Source organism: Lepisosteus oculatus, chromosome 4 (assembly GCF_040954835.1).
Source record: "Lepisosteus oculatus isolate fLepOcu1 chromosome 4, fLepOcu1.hap2, whole genome shotgun sequence".
Taxonomy (NCBI): Eukaryota; Metazoa; Chordata; class Actinopteri; order Semionotiformes; family Lepisosteidae; genus Lepisosteus; species Lepisosteus oculatus.
Window position 1 is genome coordinate 62,561,519 of NC_090699.1, and position 26,497 is coordinate 62,588,015.

Genomic DNA, 26,497 nt, shown 5'->3' on the forward strand with positions numbered 1-26,497 from the left:
TGTGCCAAGACGCAGCAGATTCGACTCCTCATTTGCAGATACATTAGAAAAAAAGTGAAATGAATGAAATTCTTAATCACAGTTCCACTGCTGTTTAATGCTGCAATGTACCAATCCTTTTAATAGAGACGCTATGGATGAAAGGTAAGATTGCGTCCTTTTTTCCCTGCCCATATTTGTGTCAGAGCTTTAGAAAACAGCGATTGATATTAATTTGTTTGATTGAGTCCATCAGTACAGTCTTTTTCAGCCCAAAGAGTTTTATGTATAGGGGAAGACCCACTTCATCCACCACCTGGGATGATGCACTGCAGTCCGTGCCAGGAGTTCCAGTACACCGCAGGTCAGGGGCGGAGCGGTGGCTCTGTGGCTCAGGATCTGCGCCTGTGACTGGAAGGTTGCCGGTTCAAATCCTGCGGCCGGCAGAGGAATCCTACTCCGTTAGGCCCCTGAGCGAGGCCCTTAACCCCAACTGCTCCAGGGGCGCCGTACAATGGCTGACCCTGCGCTCTGACCCCAAGCTTCTCTCCCTGTCTCTGTGTCTGTGTCTCCATGGAGAAAAGCTGGGGTATGTGAAAAGACGCATTCCTAATGCAAGAAATTGTATAGGGCTAATAAAGAAACATTACATTACATTAGGTAGAAATGTCAGATTGTGCAAACCCAGTGTAGAGGGAGGAAAAAAAAATATGTTTTTTCCCCCCCTAATGACGACCTTTCATTACAGGATAAACCCGGGTCTAGCAAGCTATGGTCCTTTGAACTTGTCACAGCCACAGTTCCTGTAACAGTGGTGAGCACATTCCAGCGTTTGCTATCCGCAGTTCAAGCAATCCTGCTGTGTCTGGATGGCTCTTCCGTTTTATATGCAGATATTGTTCAGCCAAGCCTGGCAGCAGCAGCTTTGATCTCTGGCACAGCAGCTTTTTTTTTTTTCATCTGCCAGAGCATGCGGCAGAGCTATTATGAAAGGGACTTTATAATTAAATCAATTATATACGATCAGCAATGGCAGGGGAATGAAAACAAGGCTTGTGCTGCTTATGAGGTATTTGCATACTTTGTGACAACAGCTCTGCAAGGTGATATTATTCCAAGTACTCCCCATTCCTACATATATTGCTAATTAACTGAGGCCATAATGGTTTTCTAAATTTAGACAGCTTCTTTAGGTGGAATTGGTTGTTTATGTTTAGACATGTTTTTTTTTCTTTAAAAAGTGGTGTTCATCTTGTGTTCATCTGTATTACTTGTGTTTACTGACTGATAAATTAATATGATGCACTGTCAGAAAAAAAGCAAATTGAAATTCTTCATTTTGTGGTATGTAAAAGCAAATTTATTCAAATGAAAAAAGGCATTTTGCAAATGCTACAGTACATGTTCTGAACTGTTTGTATAAACTTCAAGAAGGTGGATTCTTCATGAATTAATTAATGAAGCACGTGTCTAATACTCAGAAGCTTGTGTCTTTTTCACAAAGTAGCAAAGTAAAACAGGTTTAAAAGCTAGTGGTTAGCCAGGAATCAGTGAAAGATTGCAACCCAAAAATGATATATGTTACAGCTTTATAAATATGTACTGTATTAGAATCCGGATAACAAGCAGACCTTAGAAAGGTTAGAGGCAATGTCCAGGGAGGATGCTGAGTCTTCAACAAAAGAGCCTCATAGCCTCAGCCACACACTTCTTACCACTGAGATTAGAGGAAATACACTCTGGGGGATGAAACCTCTTGTTGTCCTCACTGTTTCTAAACAGTTGCTTTGTTTATCATGCTGGTTATCAGGGAGGAAATAGAGGAAATAAGGCTTCTTAAGAAAGTGAAAGTACAGTGTTTCATACTAGCCTTTATCTGCTGAAAATGCTTTGCCATTTCTAAGCACCACACTGCTGAAAGGTAATTGGTACAAGGGAGCACATTTTCACCTGGGAATAGAACTCGTGCTTGATAATTACACTGACTGAATCTTGACAGCTCAGATAACAACTAGACCCATTCCCTAGCTGTTTCAGTTCATTTCACAAATGGCTTTTGTAAAATGTACTGCTTTTTAAAAGAAATTGACTACGATATGAAAACAAACTATTCTTAGATCATGCTAATTACATCTAATATAATTTCTTTATATTCATATACTGGATTTTTTGGCATGTGCTGGAATTACAATACATAACGTACAGTGCACTACATGTACATCAAAGCACATGAATTTATTACATATTAATCATGCATCAAATTAACAGATACAGTTACAAGTGTGACGCGAATTACAGATAAATGAGTTTTATGTACACTGAAAAAAAAAACAGCACCATTAACAAGTCCAGACCTGGATTGATTTCACACTACTGTGGTGAAAATAGAGGTTCAAATGCAATGCTGCTTGTGTTACTTCAAGCACTGTTTTATATACTTGTTGCCATAAAGACTAAAAAATAAAACGAAAAGATCCCCAGAGCATTTGAAAATGCTTAATCTCTTGTCATCTCTTAACTGTATTCACAGATCTTTTACAGAGATTCAGATAGGATATTTCAGGCCAATTAAAACCCCACTATTAAGTCAGAGTGCAGGTCCCAGTCAGGCAACGCAAGCAAAACATTTCTTGAAACTCTCTTTTGAATGACAATGATGTTCATCTGATCTTTCTAAACACAGGTAAGTGGGTGGACTAAGACTCCGCTTACCTGCAACCTGAAAGTGTAGCAGGGACTGTTAGCTGCGTATTGAACAATGGAGCTGGACAGCAATACTGGTGCAAAGTATTAATAGACCTACAACACAAGGAGAAACACACAGTCAAAAACCCAGAGCCAACTGAGGGTATTTCTCCTGTTTTATTTTGGAAAAATATTATTTGCCATACCACGAAGAAAAAAAATCCTTTTGCCTTTTCAGTACTGTGAGATTGTTCTTTAATTTTAGGGACTTGCATAATCGTTAGTGCAAGAGGTGAAACAATTTCTTTGCATTTTGTTTCTTTTTTCTGACCGGAGGTACGGTATTATCTGAGTGATGCAGTGAGGGTCAAAAGTTAAATCCACCCTAAGCAAACACTGTCACTTTCTGAAGATAAATAACTCTGCACCAGTCAGCTGCTTTGGATGACTCATACAGTCTATCTTCCCAATACTAAAACCAGGGTAGCACATAGAAGGAGAAGATAAAAATACAAAAACATCTTCAAAATGTATTGTACTCTTACAGTAACAGATCATTCAATACATTTTAAATTGCATGACCTGTTATTTAAAATAATGTTCAAAGCTGTTTTACAAGACATCTGTGAATACTTTCTCTCATGATATATTCTACCCCAAACACTTCAAAATTCAAAATTCAAGAAAGAAAAGCATTACATTTTTGAAGTGTGAGTAAATATTTTATTGATCTGTTCAATACAATCCTAAAAGGATAGAGGATGCATGAAAGCAATTACTTGATAGAAACAGATTCATATTTTGTATTTATTAGAAAATGAATAATGCATGACAAAGGGCAAGTCCAAGAACATTTTCTCTTGCACCATTAGACTTGTAAAGAACAGAAGTACAGATCAGCAGATGAGATCTGACGAGTCTACTGTACATCTTTTATGTAATATTGAATTTTTAAGGTGATGATCTTTTCTGGGATTAGCTTCAGGCAACCACAGCTTAGTCCAAAATGAATCCATCCTTTCACCTTTACATGAGCAGAGGAATACCAGATTTATTTACAGTAAGAGCTTGCATGTTGCAAGTCACATTTTGACACTGTATTAACAAAGTATTCCTTTAAAAATCTTACAGTGCATTTTATGAGAGTTAAAAATAATTTTGACACAGATTAATTAAAACATACTGGGTGCAAGTGCGAGATGTTACTCACTGATGCGTTCTGCATGCTCACCACACTGTTAATAATAATGTTGCTGTTTAAATGCAGAACTCCATTATTAAATTTTATAATTTTATAATAAAATAATTTAATGGTGCAAGTTGTGTAACCAGTAATGACTGCAATATAAGCTTTTCTGCAGTTGCTTTCTGATTTTTTAAACCTTGTATAAATGAAATATTGTTACATACTACCATAGTACTGTTAGTCTGTGGTAATAAAGACATTTAGCACTTTTGTTTGCATGTTTATGATTGCCTAATCAAATGACTGTTCTCATCAATGAGTGCAGAATAAAATGTTCATGTTACTGGTAGGTTGATGGAAGAAAAGTTTACTTTGATACAGGGAGTACATTTTCACTCTAATCAGCAGTGTAGAGTAGTGGCCAGGGCTCAAGACTCGAAGACTGTAAGTTCAAATTGAGGTTGAGATACTGTTTTCGTACCCTTGAGTATGGTATTTTACTCAGATTACACTTGTAAAATGCCCCTCTGTTTAATTCATTATAGCAAATAATTGCATTACATTACAAGATCCCATATCGCTTCAAATATAAAATGGGAAACACTTCATTTATTACAGGACCTTGGCGTACTGTCTCCAAAGGAAATCACCTCTTTCTTCACAGTGTCCACGGTCAACCACACTTAGGCATTCGTATTAAATTTCTGGTATAGAAAGAAAAACACCACCCACTGGTCCAACAACACCAAATATATCAGCAAAATGGTTTGCTTTGGTTGTCTCCTAACCAAAAGTCTATCCATGCTTCAGAATGTGTTTTTGTTTCCAATTGAATTGGCATGTTAAATACTGATAAATAAAGGCTTACATAATGCATAGTCATACATGAAGCTAGACAGTATTGAATTGAGTAAATATCAATTATCTCAGAGGGTACCTTTTCATATTATGACAGTTAGAACAGTTAATAATATATTTAATAGTAAACAGGGAGCTAACAGTCTTTGACCTTGACAATGTTTTTTTTTTCTCTACAGTATGTAATTTGAGTGCACACTCATTCATTAATCATTCCACATGCAAGCAAAATAACCCATTGCAACAGGACTGAGTGCAAACAACAGGGCTATTTGAATTTTTGTATTACTTCTGCTTCGTTCAAGGTGTTTCTATCAGGTAAAACCCACAAGAGGTAAATATATATTCTGAAATATGAGAATAGAGAAATGTCAGGAATAGAAAAACTAGTAAAACTGGACCTTTACAGATTTTCAGATTTTATGTACAGTAACTTGGAACCTTGGATTTTCATAAAATAAACAAAACACAGCTAGCTTCAGGATTCATATATCGAACTTGTCAAAAAGGACCATCTTTCAAGCCATTTAAAGATTAATGGCAATACCAAATATTTTCTCATAAACAGAAGGGGGTAATTGCTAAAATGGGCATTGGGGTAATCATTAGACTATTTCTCCTGGCCACTACTATACATTAAAGAGTTAAATAATTATTGTATATAATTCTACACAAATCTCAATCATTCTGAAATGCTCAGGGTTCCATTGCGGAACTTCTATTGCTGCTCTCTTTCAATTGTGACCTTAAGGTCCTATGACCACTCTCTTAAACCATCACACTCACAATATTTCCAGATGATCTTACAGTAACATACAGAATTTCTGTTACCAGTATGAGTTGAAAAATAAAAAACAAAACACACCAACAGCTTAAATAGCTCATAAACTAAAACAAATTGTTATTGCAGGAAATGGAAAAAAACAGTGTTTTCAAAGGAAGATGTCTTATCAGGAGTGTCTCCCAGCCATGTTCACTACGAAGATTTTTAATGATGCAAAAGGTTAATTTCAAAGAGCTTACCATGTTACATAATCATCTTGTTCTGTTTGAAGAAAAGTGTCCACATGGGTATTCGGGATCTGACATTTCTTTATAACCACAAAGCCAGTGGTATGAGATTCATATAGTTTTTCCTTTTATTTTGAATAGAAATTGCCAACTATTCACAACCTACCATAGTGATGCTGGAGAAAGGCACCAAAATTCTGTTTCGAAAAAAAACAGAAATGATTTTTTTCTGAAATGCAAGCATCTGATTTTTAATTCATATACAAAATACTTTATGAAAGCTTGCTTTTCATCATTGCTGTGACTGCATTTTAATAAGCAATAAATGCAATTCTATTAAAAATTAAGTTTTTGTTAGTGAAAGCCATCTATTAAAATCTAGAAGTTTTGTTTGTAAAGCAAAAACTGCTACAACCCACAATCTGTTTACTAATTCACAGAAAATGTGCTACACATCGATTCCTTTTTATAAAATGATATATTTCCTTACACACCTACGCATGTCTACCAAAAAACCTTCACAGGAATTTTGCACACAACAGCAGCATGAATGCCTCTTAAAAATCTGATTTCAACAGAAACAGAGGAAAAAAGACAAAAAAACATAAAAAGAATATCCAGAAAAGGTACCATTGTACAGTTATATGGATGCAATACAGTACATGCAAAATGAATGGCTTTTTTGCAGCTTGCAGGAAGACTCATCTAGCATCAGTATCGTCTGTATAAGCAGTAGCGGTGTTTGGATGAGAGACTATAGTACTGTTTATAGCCCATACACATGGTCAAATAAAATGGGCTGATGTTGTTTCCATAAATACCTCTGTGCTTCTGTGATGTCATCAACATTATGCAAATGTTGCCAACCTTTAACTCTAGTGGCAATTGTATAGGCGTTATGCTGTCAGGACCAATTCTGATATTACAAACTTAATCCAAAAGCAAGGAAAGCACTTCAAACGCAGTGATAACCCATATAAACCTGGGGGAATTGTTGAGATATTGATTTCAGCAGTAATCTCTGATATACAAGACATACATTTTTACAGGGCTACTTGCTCTTTTTTCTAAAGCCAAGACTGTGTCCTTCCTCTACCACAATCCCTGTCTGTTTTTTTCTGAGACAACATCTAATCATAATGCTCAACATGTTTATGTTTTTAGACAACAATTTTGAAATTAATTTATTTTTAGAACACGCGCAGAACTACTTCAGCTGAGTAAATGGGATACGCATCATGCTTGTTCGCAAAAAAAATGCCCTGCAAGTCACAAAAACTTCAAAGAGCTAATCCAAGAAATGCACATCACTGCAGAATTAAGCGAGTGTGTCCTTAAGTCACAGAGGCTGCAGAAACATACTAGCATTACAAAACAGGAAAAATGACCCCTGTACCCCCAAACACCCAAAACAGACTTTCCTTTGCTTGACCTGCAACAAAATCAGCATAGCCCCAATGTCCTTCCCCTCCAACCTCGCGTCAGGCTATAAGATTCAAACAGGTACTCACAAATGATACCGTCTGCAAGCCATTGTAAATCTGGGGTTGTGTTTGGTCTGTGATTCTGAGGTCGCACAGAATTGAGAAGCGCAATATCACATTCACAGGCTTCTCATGTTCATTCAAGCTTGGTCACAATAGGACAACATGCCCTGATGAGTCTGTGATGTAACCAGCATCACACATTGCATCAGCAGCACCCAAGCAAGCAGGGGTTGTGTATCATAACACACAGACTTGAGTGTCTACGTTCAGCATGATAACACGACACCTCATTTCGAAATGCTGTACTGAAATCACTGCATTGCAAATTGCTGTCACAAGATATACATTTCCCCTTACTATTCTGAAGTACCTAACTTCCATGTTTGTGTGGTTTATTGATATGTGCAGAGGATTATCTTTGATCTCTGTTTGCTACCTCTTTTCTGGTTGCTGTAGTACAGTCCACGGCAATGAAAGATGATTGGTCCAGAGGTCTCCATGGAAACAGCAGGATGTGTTTCCCATTCTCTTTACTCTGTGATGAAATCAATGTATTGCTCCCTTCCACATTTTGAACTGATGAGGCATTTAGGACTAATGAAGTATTGAGCAAATAGCTGGGCAGGTATAGAGATCACAGTCATTAAGTTTTGGAAGCTGACAGTTGTTTTCTCATTTAAATAATAATTTTGCTATTATATCAAGTGTTGTAATATGTATTACATAAGTTACTTTAACATGTACAAAGAAAGTGGTCGTTTGGCAACAAACAGACATGTAAAAATCAATAAAAACAAAGCAAATCAACTGTCTTGCCAAGTCCATCATATTACAAATGACAAAAGGTCATTCAGAAATTTCATCTTGCCATTAATAAAGAGTAATACAAACAATATAATGTCTATTAATGTTACTGACTGCACAGGTGAAGACCTTAAAAGACCTACAGTGTAGTCAATATCTTGAAATCGCATGTGCTATGTGCTCTTTGGGATCTGCTATTTTGTATTATCTTTTCTTGTGTCTTTAAAAAAAAAATTGCTGGAGATATTAATACAAAATCCTGTCTGTGTCTTTGGAATGAAGTTCTGTACCGTCTGTTGCATTGTTTTGATTAACACTAGTATACACAACAGTCTCAAGGGCTGGCTAGTAATAGCACCTGTCACCTGATAACAGGAACTGTGGGATGAAGAATCTCCATAGTAACAGTTGGCACCAACCTTACTTACCCAACCTCCACCAAATAGGTTTGTTTATTAGAAAGAACAACTCAGACTGGGACCAACTAAGACGTGTGTAAACAGTACTAGGTTTGATTTTAAGAACAACCCTTTGCTTATTTGTTTTTCAGCTTCCAGGCAAAACATTATATAGGACTGTATGTGAACTCAGACTCTCTAAGTCTTTGGAAAGAAAGCTTTTTTTCCAGTCACACACTAAACCTTGCCCAGATTGCATCACCACATAAAGTTATGGCTGTTTCCAATTAAGACACTGTGCTCTTGATTAGTGTGGAATGGGATCTGTTTCTATTCTCTTTCGGTAACAGGGTGTGTTATTTAAATAAGAGAAGTGTCATGGTCAGTAATTGTTTCCTCTTTTAAACAAAGCTCACTCACATAATGTACAGTATGATTTGATTAACAGAGGAATACAGTGGAAATGTTTGAGTATGGTCTGGGAATGTGTGGAATGTAAAGTCTCTTTAACCTTTAGAGAGAGAGTGAAAGTCTGGGACAAATTTACAGAGTTATACATGTGTTAATGCAACCATGATTGTCTAATAACTAGAATTTGCTCTTATCAAGGTAAATGTTCTGTGATGAAAAATGCCAATTCAGGCAACACAGTTCTCACTCCATTGCTATGTATTTCCAGACCCAACATCCCAGAGTTTTAAGGAGATACAGGAATGACACTGTGCAAAGAAATCAGTTGATTAATGAACTAGGCCCATATACACTCCAGGCCTGAATCAAACCCATGTCCAAAGAGCTGTGAGACAGCAACAGTAACAGCCACACTACCATCCTTAAGTGTGAAAAATTCTTATAGTCTAGTATTGTAAGTTTTAAACTCCATTATAAACCAGCAGCTTTGAAAGACAATTGTAAAAAAAAACAACTGTAGCCTTGCACAATAATAATGGTTAATATTAATAGGAAAGAAATTATAACTGCACTGACCTAAACCACTTCATATTCACTATACACAAATAAATATATAAGTGTCTGCACTTTTGCACTCAAGAAATCCTGCCATCAATATTTTTAAAAACAGGATGAAAAATAATAAATACTTGCACTTTGCCATTGCCAAGAAAATACATATACAGTAGCTATTCAGCCCTTTGTTTTGCCTTTAGAATCAACAGCACAGCAATCTAACTGTTTGTAGTCTGCACACAGGCAGAAGAATATACTGTAGTCTGAGCGCTCTGCATGTCAATTTGACAAATTGCTCTACATCTCAGGATTCTGGCAATATTTTTATTGTACATCAAGCAAATAATTGTCCATTTCACTCACATTCTGCAGGGGGTAGTGGTTCTGACCACATCACAAGCCCCAGAGTACTTATCACCATGAAAGCAATGGGACGCATTCCTTCAAAGGAGATTTTATTAGGCGTAGGTCATGATTAACTTGTTTTGCTATTATTTTCATATAAGCAGTGCAGCATGTGTTGCATGACCTTTCCATAGTGCCTAAGCATCCTGTTGCTCAACTTAGTGTTCTGGAAAAATTAAGAAGGGCTGGATCCGTTAAACTGAGCATCGATTTTGGCAATATGCTGCTCTGAACGCTTGCCAACAGCTCTCCCGGTAGCTTGAATTCATACACTGCAAGGAGTGCATACTGATCAGTTCAAGCTTCGGTAATTTTTTATCCCTTAAAGCAAGAAAAAAAATAAAATGCCACGCTTTTATTGAGTAATCTACACTATAGTTTGGAATTTTATTCCAGGAAAAAAAACGGAATCAGCATAGAGACAACAGCAGCAAAAACAGACACTTATCTGAATTCCAGGCCTACAACATTAAGACATATTTCCAATCAATACTACCAATCAAATCAGCAAACATCCAGTTAACATGTCTTTTGTAATGCTCAGGTTGAACCAACACAGCACAAACATTGAAGAAATTATAGCACTGCTCAAGAATAGTGTATGCAATTCAATGGATTATATCTTTACTGGTTGAAAAGGAAAGTGTGATATGCATTACAGCTTATTGCATTCATTTTATTGAAAAATAAAATTTAAATGGAATGCAGTATTTAAAAAAAAAACTGTGTGTATAGGGTTCCGTCCTCGACCAATAGTGGTAGTCAATTTGTAATAACCATTAACAAAACAAGACATTTGACTATAGTCCAGACTATGGAGTTTGGACTTTCCCATGTCAAAAACATTTAATTTTTATTGTTGTAACAGCCATGTTAACATTAAAGTTGTCGGTCCCACTGAAGTTTACTACCTTACCCTATTACCTTCATAATAATGTAATGGTTCCAGCATATGTTATTATAGGTTTAAGATACAACATTGTGTGTTTTTTTCCCTCCAGAAGAAAAATGCTTTAAAAAAAACATACCAAGAATGTGCAAATATACATTTCTTTGGAAATGAAAAAAGGACACGAAAAATACATAAAAGAATCTGTTAATACTGATATGAAGGAGAAGCCTTTATTAATGTAGATCCCTATTATGTCTTCTACAAAGTGATTATGTCTTTTTGCAACAATGAGCATATTACAGTGAAATGAAAAACATTTTGAAGCCTAAAGCATCTCAAAACTAAGTTCAATCAAACACCTCCCATGTCTTACTGGGACTGTACTCAGATGTATTATGTTACTGTCTTATTTTTAGGGGGGTGTTTAAAATTGAGTTTGTACAGTAATACCTGTGGTTATACAATACAGATTTATTCAAATACAAATATTTTTTCAAGAATTGATAATAAAATGCCATATAAATGCATAGAACTGTTTAATAAAATGAAAGGCTTACAAAATCTTCAAGATAAATTGCTCAATGATATTACAAGATGGTAAAAACAAATTGTGCAACAGTACTGTAGTCTTTAACGCATTCTGAAAATATATTCCAGAACAGTGGCGCTGTTAAGTTTCCCTTTCATTAATTTCTGGCATATCTCATTTCCAAGTTAGCAAATTAAGAAGAACTGAGTAGAATTATTCACACAGACATCGCTGCAACATAATAGAAGCATTGTCTGGAATAGGATGATTTAAAATACTATAACTTAGCCATTCTGATTTTTTTTACTCTCAATCCAAACCCTGGCATTACATTTCATCAGCCAAAACAGTCCTGTTGAATTTAAGTGCTACATAACATGAAAAAGTCTAACCTCTTTTTCCTAATATAGAAGGGGACTTAAATGCAAGAATAATTAGGAATTCTCTCTGGAAACATTCAAGTTATTTTACAGTGAAAGATATCTCAGTGACGTAAACATTGACAGACTCCAACTAGTCAACCCATCAGATTAATCGACTCATTGTGTCAAGTCAAATACATTTCACAATCAGCCAGTATCACTATTTAAATTTTAACCAAACAAAAAAACATGAGGAAAAGCTGATAAATGGCAGGTTTTCCATACTCCCATCTATATTACAAAATGGTCCACAACCACCCTTGTTTCAATTAAAAGAATATTAATTATGCATTTAGAAGTTTTGTAAAAGCAAAGGCAGAAATTAAACTGATACCCTAAGGTCAGCTGTGGTACATACTGTATAAACCAATGCACTTTAATATCTAGGTCATTTCTATGCAGGTGATACCAGAACTTTGATACTCCACTGAGTCATGGTCAGCTTCAAACACTGACACGGCAGCTACTGTGTGCCACAAAATGTGCAGTGAAAGTCAGGATTTAACATTATAAAGCTTTATAGAACTTGCCCACTTTTTGTCTCTATCACTTAATCTAACCTTTAGCATGTGGGGTATACCACTGACCCTCTTATTCCCACCAATTATATAAAAGTAAGTACCACCAACAGCCTCAGCTCTCAACCTTAACCTCAGCTCAGGAAGAAAGGCTACTCACAAATGTAAAACATAGGTTGTATGATTTGCAATGTTGAACAGAATTAAGTCTTTTACATCTCCCAACAAATTTTGTAGAAAATTACACATGAATTATGCAACATTCGCACACATCATTCAGTTTTGCAGGAGACTGATAACTCAAATATAAAAGATAAATGTTTCCAGCTCATTTGTCAGAGAAAACAAAGAGTATTTTTAATGCAGATTCAACAAATTATGCATAATGTGAAATAAAAGTAGTTAATTTCCCTTGCTTGGAAAACCACGTTAAATATCTGTGATGTTTTACATAGTTTACATCTGTTTTCAACCCATACAGTATAAGATACACATGTAAGGCATAGATCAGTGTACACAGTTAAAACATCTTTATAGTAAGCAAAAGACAATTCTAAATATAACGATAGTGATGATACAAGGAGTTGTGTCAACTTTTTCCTAATTTAAAGCTGCATATTTTCCTTAAATTGTTTAGAAAAACAGACACTAAATACATGGACATTATGCCTAGTTGTACTTACTTTGCAGATTTTGTTTAAACCTGTTGTAAATGACTCTCATTAAAGTGAGATTAAACTTTAATTATTCCCTAGTATCAAGGTTTGAAATCTACCTTCTGCTTAATTCTTCAGTGTGTAGCAGTGCTGGCTATAATCACTATGCTGACTGCTCTGCAGTACATATCCCAGGGGTCCGTAGACAACTGTCTCCCTCATCTGGCAGCTGCTAATACAAGCTATCTCTGCACTGAATAATAACGATAGCACATTCCACTGAGGCAGCAATGTGGGGATCTTACAAAACAGCCGAAAAAGAAAAACTGTAGTGTGTCCCATCCCATTTTCTCTTCAGTTTCTCCACCACAGTGATGCCTGAAGTCAGAACAAAAGCTTTCCACTGATGTAAATGTGAAACATGCGACACCGCAGGAATGCAGTCTGCTGTATGGAACACTTCAGTGTGGGCTTATCCATAACGATGATGAGAAAAACTGCTGTGCGGGCAAGCTGGAGGCTCTATTGCAAATCATGATGATGAAAAGAATGATAGCGCAAAGCTTGGCACATCTAGGTTTTTCTTAGCAAAGCCGGGTTGGGGATTAGATAACATTGTCAGTAATTTATGGCATAATGTATAAAAAGTATGTTTTCATTGCAACGTTCATGGTTATCTCGAAAGGTCTCTAATATAATGTATGAAAAGAATCCACTTAATGAAGCTACTTTGTGAATTCTAAAATAATTCACTTCAGAACATTTTAGGATCTGTACATTTCCTGGATTTTTCCATCTTTAGACCACTGTCTGGCAGTATAAATTAATAAATCTGTAATTGTCAGAAAGTTGGCCCTAGGTGTGAGTGTGTTTGCCCTGTGATGGACTGGCATCCCATCCAAAGGGTGTCCTGCCTTATGCCCTGTGCTTGTTGGGATAGGCTCCATTTCCCCCGCAACTCTGAGCTGGAAGAAGCTGTTAGAAAATGGATGGATATAATCTTTATTCATTTGCTTTAAATGAACCTGCAATTCACAGATCTGAAAATAAATTATGAGCCTCTGAAAACTCACAGCAGTCTCATTCTTTTATAGCGTATGTCTGTACTAGTTTTTAAAAGAACATTGTAATTAAAAACCTAAATCAACCAGGTCTCCTAAATATAGTTCACTTGTCCTTCCCACAGTCAGAGCTCCCATGGCACTGTTCATAAGATCAGGGCTGCCAGCTCTAGCCCCTGAGGACACTGCACTTTCTCTGTCCTTCTCTGTCTGATCTATTGGGAAGTGACACACCAGGCATAGAATGAATACCATGCCTCACACAGGAGAACTGTGGATAAAACAAGTCCCCTCCGGTATCTGATGTGCTTTGGCAACCTTTGGTACCCTTACAAATGTGAGCTGGTGCTTGATTTTATTATTTTTACTGTTCTTCTTCTGTTGGAATGCAGCGCAGTTGTAATTATCTAGTAACTACGCTGAATTCCTTTGCAAAGTGACTAGAAACAAGCCTAATGAATTCCAATAAATACCAGCATGACAACTTAACGGTCCCATATGCTTGAATGTTTTCTTCTTTCAATGAGAGGAAGTCATTCAACCCCTCACAGCTTATTTGGTTCTCTTTCTCAAAATAATTCGAGCATGAAATCAGGTTGTTCATGAGGCCAAGCCAAAAGGTAATTGTGAAGCGTAACAATTTGCAGGGGGGTTCAAATGCATATCCTAGTTGCTGGAACTCTTTGTCAGCAGCATCTTTAATTGCTAAATCAGAAACAGCAAAGGGTCATCCTTAAATACTAATAAAAAGCTGTAGAACGGGATTATTATTTTTTCAAAAATGTACCACCAGGGGGCAGTATCTCTATGCTGAAAGATGACAACATTCTTTCCAGAACTAAGCAAAACAGCTGGATCGCGGATAAATGAGTCGTCTTGCTTAACAAAAGACGTAACAGTTACACAACATAAAGAGGAAAGCAAATTAATACCATTTCCTAAATGAAAATGTGATTGAAAAAAATGGTGTGCCTAAAAATCTTCTATATAATGATTTCAATCAAAGCGATAATTGAATCTTTCCCGTACCATTTTGATGATAGTCACTATAGCATTTAAACCATGGTAATTTTTTTCTGATGTTTATCTTTTCTTATTTTAGTTCATTTCACAGCATCCAAGAATTATCTTCCCATACATCCAAACAGATTTCTGATAAAAAATGTGTTGATCTCGCCGCGGGAATCAATTATACTGTACATGGTCTTACAGTATATTTCAAATTAGACTACAAGGCACATAATGTCAGTATTTCCTATTCGTAAAATAACAGGGCTAGATAAGATAATATAATGATGATGATTCCTATTAATATTAATAAAATACATTACTTTGTTTTATTATATTAGAGATCAAAATTTTAGTTTCTAGGAAATGTTACGCCAAATCATACAAGACACAAAATGTCAGCGTGTGCTGTTTAGAAAACAAGAGGTTTAAGATTAAAAAATGATAATGATACGATTAAAATTATTCCTAGTAATAATTTTATCAATTAAAATCAACAAGGGCTTTTTTTTAGGATCAACATTTCAGTTCTACCAAATGCTATGCTATCCTAAAAGTACACATTTAACACATTTCACAATGTGACACTAATCCCTGTAACGTCACTGGCAAATTTTAAAAATATAGAAATACGAACTAAATAGACGAGTGTATACTATCTATACATAAGTCAATGTAATACACCTTTATTTTTCTAAAAAATATTACACGTTTTATGATTACCCCAGCATATACTGTACAAACATGAATGGAATATAACTCCAGAAAATTAGAAATTAAACTGTTTCAACTCTTTTGGAGCTATGTAGAATTCTCTATTCCCTTGTGTTTAGTATTATAGTATTAGTATTGCACATTTCAGTATTTTTGCACATAATTGCCTGCTATTACACACATTTACCATAAAGCAACTTTTAACTTGCAATTTTGTTCCATTTAATGTTATTGAATGCCTAAGGTCTTCGGCGACCTGTTCTTTCACTGATAATGCACAGTATTTAGCTGAAGAAAAAACTCATGGCTGTCACATCACACAGTGAATGGGGGAAATGTATTCCTTCAAGCTCAACAAACAGAAATTCTGAAATGTCATTTCGAACCTACTGGGTCATTTTTAATAATCAAATCCGTACTTCCAGACTGCCAGACCATTTTAGCGCAGTCTTTCAGAAAATGTACAGTACCATCACATATATTCAGAAAATATACCATCCTTTATAGAAAGAGATGCTCTTGACGTACTTACTGTATACAGTACGTGTACCGACGTATAGTATGCTGATGCACTTGGACCATTGAACAGTCCAGGGACACATTAAATCATGCCAGCAGAAAACTATGTACTGTACAGTATAAAGCTTTTGGCTGCAAGTTGACAAACGATCTTGTGCAATACAAGACAGAACAAAATGGACAATACATATTCCTTGAGCCCTGGATCTTCAGCTCTGGATTACTAAATACGATATTACTACCTTTCGCTATGGGATAGGTGTACATAAATGTACAGTAGTGCTTTAATCATCAGTAAATGAGACATGAATAAAATGTTTGTAGTCCATTTACACAGCATACAGTATAGTACAGTCAAAATGTGATATTGTCAAACCTGAGAAAGCAAACAGTTAAGAACATATCTGGCCATCACCTAGTAATGTTGGGAACTGCAGATGGTCTTATGTTTGATTTTTGACTGAATTTCCCCTTTAAGACAATATTAGAGGTGAGCAGAATATCCTCTTTGTATGCTAATACGCAAAAGCTTCTATGAGTTGGAAAACGGTTGCTATGCCTTTACTTCAAAGAACTCATTCCCTAGACAACCTTCATCAGCAAAAGCTTTACACTAGTATTTAATGCCAAAGAACAGTGGCTGACTTTGGAAGAATAATGTACTTTCACCTAACACTACTACAGCTATGCAAAGTTGGGCCTAGATGTCAGGTTTATCCCCTATAGCTCACAAGTACAGAAAATTGAAATTACTCTGTACTGCTCTGAGCTTCTCATTTTGGTCATAGGCAGAAAAGCAGTTACATCATTGCATCACATGAAATTAGCCCTTCGTGGAAGCGAAGCCAGAGAACAATATGGGAAACATTATCACAGTAAAAGAGAAATCTGTGCGGAATTAAGGTTAAACTACTGTAGGAGAACAAATGTCATTTGCCTTATAATACTCAGCTGAAGCAAAGCAGAAAAAGAGTGTGCAAAGGTTTTAAGGTCACCAGCACAAGCAACTTAATCCATAAGTTATTTAATCCAATTTGGCTTCCTCTGTTTTTCTTAGAACACATTATTCACCAAAAATCAATGCCTTACATAAACACAGAAATGTGTTTTTCTTTGTTTGCTTTGTCCTGTACGCTTACAGGGGTGTCATTTTGTTAGGCTGCCCTGACAGGCCACTTGAATAAAGCCTTTTTTCTTCTTGAATCCCAGCCAATGAGTGCCCTGCCACGGAGTGCGCTCAGTGGAGAAAGCTTCTCCTGGCGCTGATCTCACCAATCAGAACAATCGAGCAAGCAGGGGCCATCAGGGTGGCAAACAAGATGTGACACCAGAATATGCTATAAATAAAAACAATCCCTCTTTTTCTGCTCAGTGTGCACAAGCATGGTCCCGCCGCCCTATCAGTAGACAAGAGGAACTCGGGCGGCTCTCTCAGATCAATTGATCAGCACTGTGATGAATCTGTAAGGGCAATTATTAAGCTCAGTTGTCAAAAAGTGCCCTCACCTATTTCATTTTCACTAAAATTAATAAAACAGGACACACTTCTTGTTACTTTGTTCTTCAGATGGAAATAATGAGTATGGCAATGTCTTGTTTGATTTGAACATTTTCCATACAAGAACAAAATTAAAAAATATATATTTTTACATTAGTGCAGATATACTGTATTAAGTCTGTGAGCGTACAGGTATATCGCTCCCAACATTTCAACTATGCCAAGCAAGCTGAAGTTACAATATACTGCCAAGAATAGCCCAGTTAGGTGTTTTGCAGCATTGTGTGTGTTTGGTTTTTAAATCTGCTAACTATTCAGAATGATCAGTATAATGTTTTTCTATCACTATCACTGTTTTTCTTCCACACAGCAATTAATAAAACTAGATTTCGCCTTTAGGATTTCACTACACATAATGAATCTCACTGAACTGCATAGCAACAGTTGATGAGACTGTCTGCAGTGTTTTATTTTTCAACTAAAGTGTCCGTTGTTGCTTGTACAATAGATTACAGTTTTGCAGTGTTACAACAGCAGACTAAAGCACAATGTTACAGTAATCACCTGTTTACAGTGGCCAACTTGTAATATCCCACTAACCTCTAGCAATAATATCAGTGAGAGCTGTCCAGTTCATAAAAGAACTCAGGAAACTCAGAAATGCAATTTGTGCAGCCAACACAAGTTGACCCCCAAACTGAGATTTGAAAACATCAGACCAGCTTGAGTGCACTCCATGGAAAATGAAGCATGAGCTACAGTTCTGAATGAAACATACTGTAATAGGTTTAAACTTCTGCAGCTGAACTTCTATAACCCTTGCACTCTCTTATATACAATCCACCTGCCTTACCACCACATTTAAAATTGTGGTGCTCAAAGACAAGAAGAAAGAACTGGCAACACTTAAAAGGGACAAAAAATGAAAAAGAAAATAGTCCTTTGAGCTGCACACATTTTGATCCCTACAACTATGCTATACTTAACGCAGCTAAGACTTTTTTTTAGATATTAACTCCCCACCTATTCTAGGTTTATTTGAGCGATATTGGACATCTACATCCGAGCCACAATAACATGTCCTTTCTGTCCTTTCTCAAGAAGTGAAGCCAGGAGACCTTCTCTTTCTGATGGATCATCTATTCACTGCTCTCCAGGACACCACTGACCTCAGACCTCAGGATCTCAGAACCCAAGGACTCTTACTGTACATGCCCAGTACTACCAAAAGAAGATGCAGTGGCTCACTTTTATTAATCAGTGTCTGGAGATCTTTCTCCTGTCCTCCTGTTAGATGCCGTTTGTTTAGAAGCTGTTTGTTCTTTTTATTTATAATACATGTTTTTATACAGTAGCTACCACCCCACCTTTGGTATTTCCAAACTCTTATATTCATCAAGGAAGCCATCTCCCTCAAGACCCCATCACCAAGGTAACCAGGGGTTTTGATTTAGCTTTCCTTGTGCTACACTTAAACATGTTGAAGTAACGAGTGCAGCAGCAGCCCGAGCCTCTCCTACTCCGAGAACTGCCAGATCGTTTGATGTATCCTGGTTATGTCAAAGAACGAATGCTTTTCTTTCACACTGGCAAAGAAACCCTTCAGTAATTGCTCCATTGACTGCTGTGATTTTCTGCCCAAGGGACATTCGATAGCATCTCTGATATTTGGGCTTCGCTGGAGTGTGTACATGTTCTTTCTTAAGACCACCAAAGCCAGACGAGGAGAAAAAAAAAACAACACAATTTCCTACCACTGTCATGTATACACAAAGAAATACATTTGCTCACTGCATGGGACTTTTAACAATTCACTTTTAAACACATCAGGAAAAGCAAAAGAAAAAGTAGTTGCAACAAGTATTTTAGAAGGCCACACATCCTATTTAATGCTGAGTCATTCTGACAAATTCTTTGTGCAACAGCATCACTGTCTCTGTTTTATTTAAACATAATCTTTCAATTCACCCACGCTGACAGGCCAGTTAAAATGTTAATGCTACTCCACACCTCAGGATTGCTGCAACTCCGCATGCTAAATACTGTATTCCATGCTACGGGGGAATCTGTCAAGAGTTTTATTTATTTTTTAAATAACTTTTAACTGACAGAACGAGTAGGCTTAAAGCATAAGCATTACAGTTTCTTAACTTTGCATGTGTCAGGTTCTTCAAACCTTGACCTTTGAATATTTCCACTGTGGAACAAGAAAATACAGTACAATTGAATTTTCTGCAATTGTATTTTACAGTTTTGTCTCATTCAGTAAATCCCCTTAGGATTGCATTTTGATAGGGCACAATATTAAAAATTACACACAGAGAATAAAGAGTTTCTGACTGTGAAGTGTCTTTAATTTAGAAAACAGTTTTAGAGCACATCAAATACTTCATCTGTGCTACAGTACCTTAATACAGGCCATTTGTTTGACTCGCTCAAAAGGCTGCTTAGGAAAAAAGCTGCTGTAGATCAGATAGCAATACAGATCATGCTTTCGTGATGGACTTGGGACTTTTGCTCAAGGCCCTCAACATGGCCAGCCATGCAGTGCTTATTCTGTAGATAAATCTTGCTTAGAGCTCACACACTAATGCTCTTTGTAGGAAAGCTGCTGAGCAGAACACAATTTGCTGTCATCAAAAAGAAAGGGAGCTCACAGCTGGAGAAAGGTGTCCCACAATGGCTTCTAGGTGTCCAAGAATAGTCTCCTGTTTATAAATGACACACTCAATTTAATACACATGCTGCCCAGATCACTGTAAATACCCTTCTTTTGTCGCTCCCAGTACACTCCTTCAAGTGGGTATTAAACAATCACATCTGATTTTAATTTTGTTACATTATTCTGGAAGTTGATATACTGTATTATGACAGTAATGTTTATTTGAAGCAGTTATATAGGCTCAAATGCTGGTTGTAATTACAGAAATGTGGCTATTAACCTAGAGTGTCTGAATGGAATGACCTTAATCTCATAGCATTAAATGTGCTTTTGGCTCTACAGCCCACTGTATGTAGTCGCATGCACATACCTGTATGACAAGGTAATCCCAACTATTCTTGTAAAACTGCCACTAGCCAAAGAACACTTGTTAAACAGTAGTCTTGCACACTGTTTTCTCCTTGGTTACTTATGACACATTTCATTCAGTTTTTGCATGGTTCCAGATGAAATAGCATATTAATTTGTCACCACAGGCAGCACAGATTAAGCAAACCTGAGAAAACGCATCAGACTGCCACATCCAGTTTGAACCTATTTACAAAATGCTTTAGTACAATGATATTGAATAAGTGACTTCTTGAGGAATTTGATCCTCATTTCAAGATTTAGAAATGAAGTAAAACTGAAAAGTATTAACTGGTATGTATGTAAATAGCAGTCTTAAGAAGTCGCCTATAACATTATTGGTATAAACGTTTACTTCTGAAACACAACAATGGCAGCATGAACCAAGGTCTGACTCTGTTGTACCTTATCATAATTGCAGTATCCTCACATAATACATAGCCACATTGTCAATGGAATTAAGTCTTAAAATGAATCACAATTCTACCTGGAATTCACAATCATCAAAAAATATTCATGAACTTAGATTTTGTTTCCTTATCCAATTATTTTTTCAATTGAACCAGTGATTCAATATAAATGATTTCTACAGCTAGAGTGCATAAAATCAGTTATTACTTAAATTAACTGCTGCAAAATACATTTTATTTTTGCAATTTCTCATTTCCTTTCGAAGACTTGTAGTACACAGGGAGTAAGTCTCTGGTCATGAACAAAACCACTGTTGCTGTTCTACATGAAAAGCTGTAATGGTGCTTTTTGTTATTTGCACATCATTAGAATTGTTGACAAAATGTGTCTCATAAACTGTGTAAAAATCTGTAAAACTTTTTTCTTAGAAAAATGAAATACAAAAGCTATCTAACCTACTGTAGAATGTTTCTTGTTCCTGGTGAGGGTGGCAGTAATTTGAAGACTATCTTGGGACGATAGGGTGCAAACTGAAACTGCATTCTGGATGGGATGCTAGTTCATTGTAGGTCACATACACACAGTGACAATTTATAGACACCAATCAACCTAGTCAGCACATTTTGGGAAGGTGATAGAGAAACCTGACATATCCTGGAAAAAAACTCACATGAACAAGAGATCACACACACACTCCACACAGAAGGAACCCAGGATTGTAGTCAAAAACAGGGTTCAAAGTTGTGAGGCAATAGCACCAACTGCCATGATAACATCCTTAGACAGTATTAACTTACCAATTTAAGTTTGCATTTTAAGTTTATTTTCCTTTTTTCCTGCCCAGTACTGGCAAGTCATGGCTGCATTGAAGTCAATAGATATCCCAATTTCGGGATATCTCACAGTTCCCTTTAACTGTTGATACTGTAGTTTCCTTGTCCTTGTTTATTAAAGGTAAATTTATTTCAATATCTTTGGCCTTGGAGCTCAAAATTACTATTTTACAAGCTTAATAATCAGCTTATACAGTATGTACTGGATGTTTAAAACAGTTATACAATTACAGTTAATTGACTTACAGTAATTGTTGTTGTAGCCTCAGTGCTGATAATTCTGTATTTGAGGAAGTCATGAATGAATCTGGGATAAACTGTGCTTCTGAGCATTGATTGGTTAATGAATTGACTTGTTGCAAGCCGTATTTCAAGTTTTTATTAAATTAATGCATTGATATTATAAGCTGGTAAATAATTAAATATGCAAAACATATTCTGAAAAGTCTGAAAAAGCGATTGATGTATTCCATTATTTATAGATTCCATTATTAATTAAGCTTTACTTTGTCAAATATGAAGGAGTTTCCTTTCTTTAAGACAAAGACAAGCCTTCCTAGGGTAAAATATGTTTTTGTTAAAGAGTTGTTTGAAGAAGAGTTAAAAGTGTCCTCTAGCATTATTTGATATTTGAAATGAAAGCTTGCTGCATACTGTAAATATTCAGCATATTGCAGCATTATTATATCCCCTTCATGAATTCCCCCTAATGTCATAAAATACTCTTGTCTTTTCTATTTTCTTGTTAAAATGATTATATTCAGTGACCCACACTCATGTTGTATGAAAGCAAGACTAACCAAGTAAGACTAATACATGGCCTACATAAAGAACTGTATACTGTCTGCCATGAGTAAAAAGGAAACAATTCTGTTTAGCTGATGCTATTCACATATGTCTGAGAACAGACAGACATCATTCATGGTTTTTTTTAATTACCACATGCTGTGGCAGAATTTTACTTCCTGCTATCATTTTGATTTTACACAGGAGAGTCGCATTTTAGAAAGCAAACTCAATCTTGTTCTAAAGGATTAATACTTTTTATCAAATAAGCAAAATATTAACAGGTTATAAATATTTGGGTGAAAGACCATGGCATTGTTGACATTTTTATCATTAAAGGAAATTTGCATCAATTCTTTCTATCATAATCTTTCTCAGGTTAAAAGTAAAAATCTAGATATATTCAGCTTAATACACAGTCTGTATATTAAAAGTAATATAAATACTGCTCAATTTATTCCTATAGATGTGATCAAGGAAGCAGCAGGGTTATTGAGGAAAAATAGCACTATGGCAACTTCTGTTGAATTATTAAAGGTTCCAAACCTAATTAAATCACTTAAAATTCAATTCACTACCTTGTACTTACTCAGTCAGGAAGAGGACCTCCTAATTACAAACCTGTTATTCATATATCTGCTGGGATTCATTTTCATACTAATGTACCTCATGTTAAGTCGCCTTAACACATACTGTACAGTACCTTTAACTTTATACTCTCCAGTTAGCTGAACCTAAATTCTAGAATAATCTAAATAAATTAATGTGTTCACACATATCTTATAACATTAAATACCTTTATTTACCTTTATTTCCTTATCAAAATACGCAAATGATTTAACATAAATTAAATATATTACCAAAATATGTATTCTGGAGGTCAGTTATAAATGGATTATAAATGTCAATAATTTGGGCATCCCAAAAAGTACATAAAGGAAATTAATATCGAATCAGGTGTGTAGGAACCCTTGATGTACATGTAATTCAGAAAATACAACCAATACCCAGGATAAGTACTTTGCTCTTCAAGAACACCTGTTTGTTGAGTACTTTTTTAGATGTTTAGCTTTCCCCTAGTTTGACACAAATGCAATTATTTGAGTATGCATTTAGTGCTCACTGAATCTAAAACTACTTGTAATTCCCATTTGCACAAATATATTTTTGGTTAATGTACGTACGCATGTACGGTATTATATGACTGCATGGATAAAGCTCATAAGACTTTATGAGCTCATAAAACACACAGTATACATTATACAGGCAGGATACTGTACACAACATGCATAATAGAAATAAGTTCAATATTTTGTGACCATCTTTTACAGAATTTCAGTATTTCAGCCTAAGACCCAAGGAAACAATATTTACACAGTTTATTAATTAACTGAGTCTGCTACCACCTACTCAATCTGCCATAAGCATTAAAGCAAGTTATTGACTGAAAATCACATATAAACAAAATTGGAATGTTCTTGGGGGAATGCTTGTTTCTGTTACAAACTTTTTTTAGATTAAACCAAGCGTAAATGATAAGCCTCAATACAAAAACATATAAATATATTAAAAAGTCACCTGGGGCTGAATCTGTAGCACAGCCCCTTAACAGCAATTATGAATAAAATCAGCTCTGGAATCAAAACTTGTACCCAATGGTTTTTCACCAGCCTCTTAAGAAAAGCAATTATTAGTTGTTGGGTAACATCCAGATGGACTGAACAAGTAAAGATGAGGTTCTCAGTACTTTGCTTCTCAAACTGGTTGCAGTTTAACCACCTCATGCGGGCACATGGAGACATCCAAAATCTATAACACCTCTGCCATAATTTTCATGAATTACGAAGTAATTAATATACTGTACAGTATATCAAAATTACTTTTCCATCAGATGGTGCTGCTAGCACAGTGCACTGGAATTTATATTTGAAATGCACTTACAGTACACAACAATAAAAGTAATAGCCCAAGGTCAGGCCATGAAATCTATGTGATTGTGCAAACGCCCTGTAGCGCAGGGGATCTGGGATGCAGTGCTGATGAAGTCTGACACAGGCAGCAGCTGTCTCTTTCATCACAATCTATATTATCCTTCCTGCAGTCTGAAGAGCTCCCAGTCACAGCTGCGCTTTGCTCCTTACGGAACTAGCTTTGCCTCTTCTCCGTTTGTACAAGAGGACTTTCCTATTGGCAAACCACAGAAAAGACCTGCCAGGGCATTCCCAAGTACCCTACTACATCCAGGAGATGCCAGTACTGCTGACAAGCCACTTCATTTAAACTTCTCTTGTGGGGTCATCAGTTACACACACATGTATAATATATATTATACTGTATATACAGTAGCATCATGCCAGAAGTACCGCTCAAATGAATACTATCATATTTTAATAGGACAAACAATCCAGAGACAGGATTCCTTTTGCAGGAAAATGAGTCTGCCTTTCTAGTAATGTAGGGTCACTTGACGGACACAAAGGTCAGTGTTGTTTACTGAGTATTTACGAATAGGTTTTCCATGCCTAAATAGGACTTTCATGCTTTATATTCTGCATTGTTTTGTTTTTTTTGTGATGATAGTGACATTAAGGCAAATACTAGAAATTGACAAGCAGAGAAATACTGTATATAAAATGAAAAGCAGTCAGCGAGGCCTTTGGCTGTAAGGAGAAAATGTAGTGATGACTGCAGCATTAGTACTTGGGCACATTTGCAGCAGATACCAAAGCCTGCCTGAAATGATTCAAGGTCTCTACTGCTCCCAGCTTTGCTGCAACTGACACCACACCCTAAGCACTCTGTAAAATTCAATGAAGTACATATATCAAATAATGAAAAAAATGCAATGCATGCAGGAAAATACAGCATTATCCATGTCATGCAAATAAAGAACTGCATATATACTGGACATCTTTCATTGCTGTGGTGGCAGTATACAGTATGCAAATGCTCCAAGAAGCAAGTGAATTTTGACAAATAAAATAGCAAGGCCTATCATGGTCAAAAACAAGTTTGACCTGTGCGTTTGAATAAGTTGAGCACTATAACACAATTGCCTGCTTCATTTTGTACTACCTGTCCATGGTAAGGCCACAAATCATTTTAAAGAGGGCTACACAAACACTGACCACTACTGTCATATGCTGGACCAGTTGTTGGATACCATTTGAAGAAACTAGCTTCTGGTGCCTTTATGACCTCCAGACACCTGTGTTTCATCTTTTGCTTTATTTCTCTCACCTCGGCAGATGTGTCTGAGTAACTTCATGCCCACCGAGACCATTGTGTGTTAATACCCGTCATTCTGTTCTTGCAGAAGACATAAACAGCTGCACCTGCTGCAAGGTCATTTTGTACGATTTCAACATGATCATTGTCTATCACAGAGAATTTCCTCTGAGAAACTTTGAGAGAGTTTTTTTTCCTTGATCACTTTAACTCAACGGTTCTCCTTCAGAGTCTACCATACTTACATACTGTACAGCACTGAGTGAATAGTGAAGTTGGACTGTTATCTGTTTTGCCTTCATGAGGCCATCTTTGATTTCTTTCCTCTTATCAGATGAGATTTCTTTCCCAGGAGCTTACTGTACAGGATATTTAAATCTGACCAATGGTATCGCTGCCTATTCTTATGAAGACCTCGGGGAAGTGGGCTATTTATTAATGAACTGCTTGACAGCTAGCAAAAGTGTATTTTTTGACCGCAACACTGTAACAGGTAATGTTTCATTAAAACCCAAAATTCAGTAAAATGCATTTTGTATGAACCTTTGGTTCCATATGTATTTCTAAAAACCT

At 36.2% G+C, this 26,497-nt stretch overlaps 1 protein-coding gene across 5 annotated transcripts in view; it reads right to left on the reverse strand.

Moving 5' to 3' along the window:
- Positions 1-26,497, reverse strand: part of iqsec1b (IQ motif and Sec7 domain ArfGEF 1b) — a 201,310-nt gene that overhangs the window by 97,183 nt on the left and 77,630 nt on the right. The window contains exon 1 of one of the 5 annotated variants that reach the window (XM_015348234.2): positions 7,231-7,357. The exons of 3 other annotated variants lie outside the window; for them this stretch is intronic. In XM_015348234.2, coding sequence (XP_015203720.1) covers positions 7,231-7,253 — 23 coding nt within the window. In that variant the 5' untranslated portion in view covers positions 7,254-7,357. Of the gene's footprint in view, positions 1-2,691; positions 2,779-7,230; positions 7,358-26,497 lie in introns of those variants that run through there. One more of the 5 variants, XM_069189457.1, reaches the window with a different exon arrangement.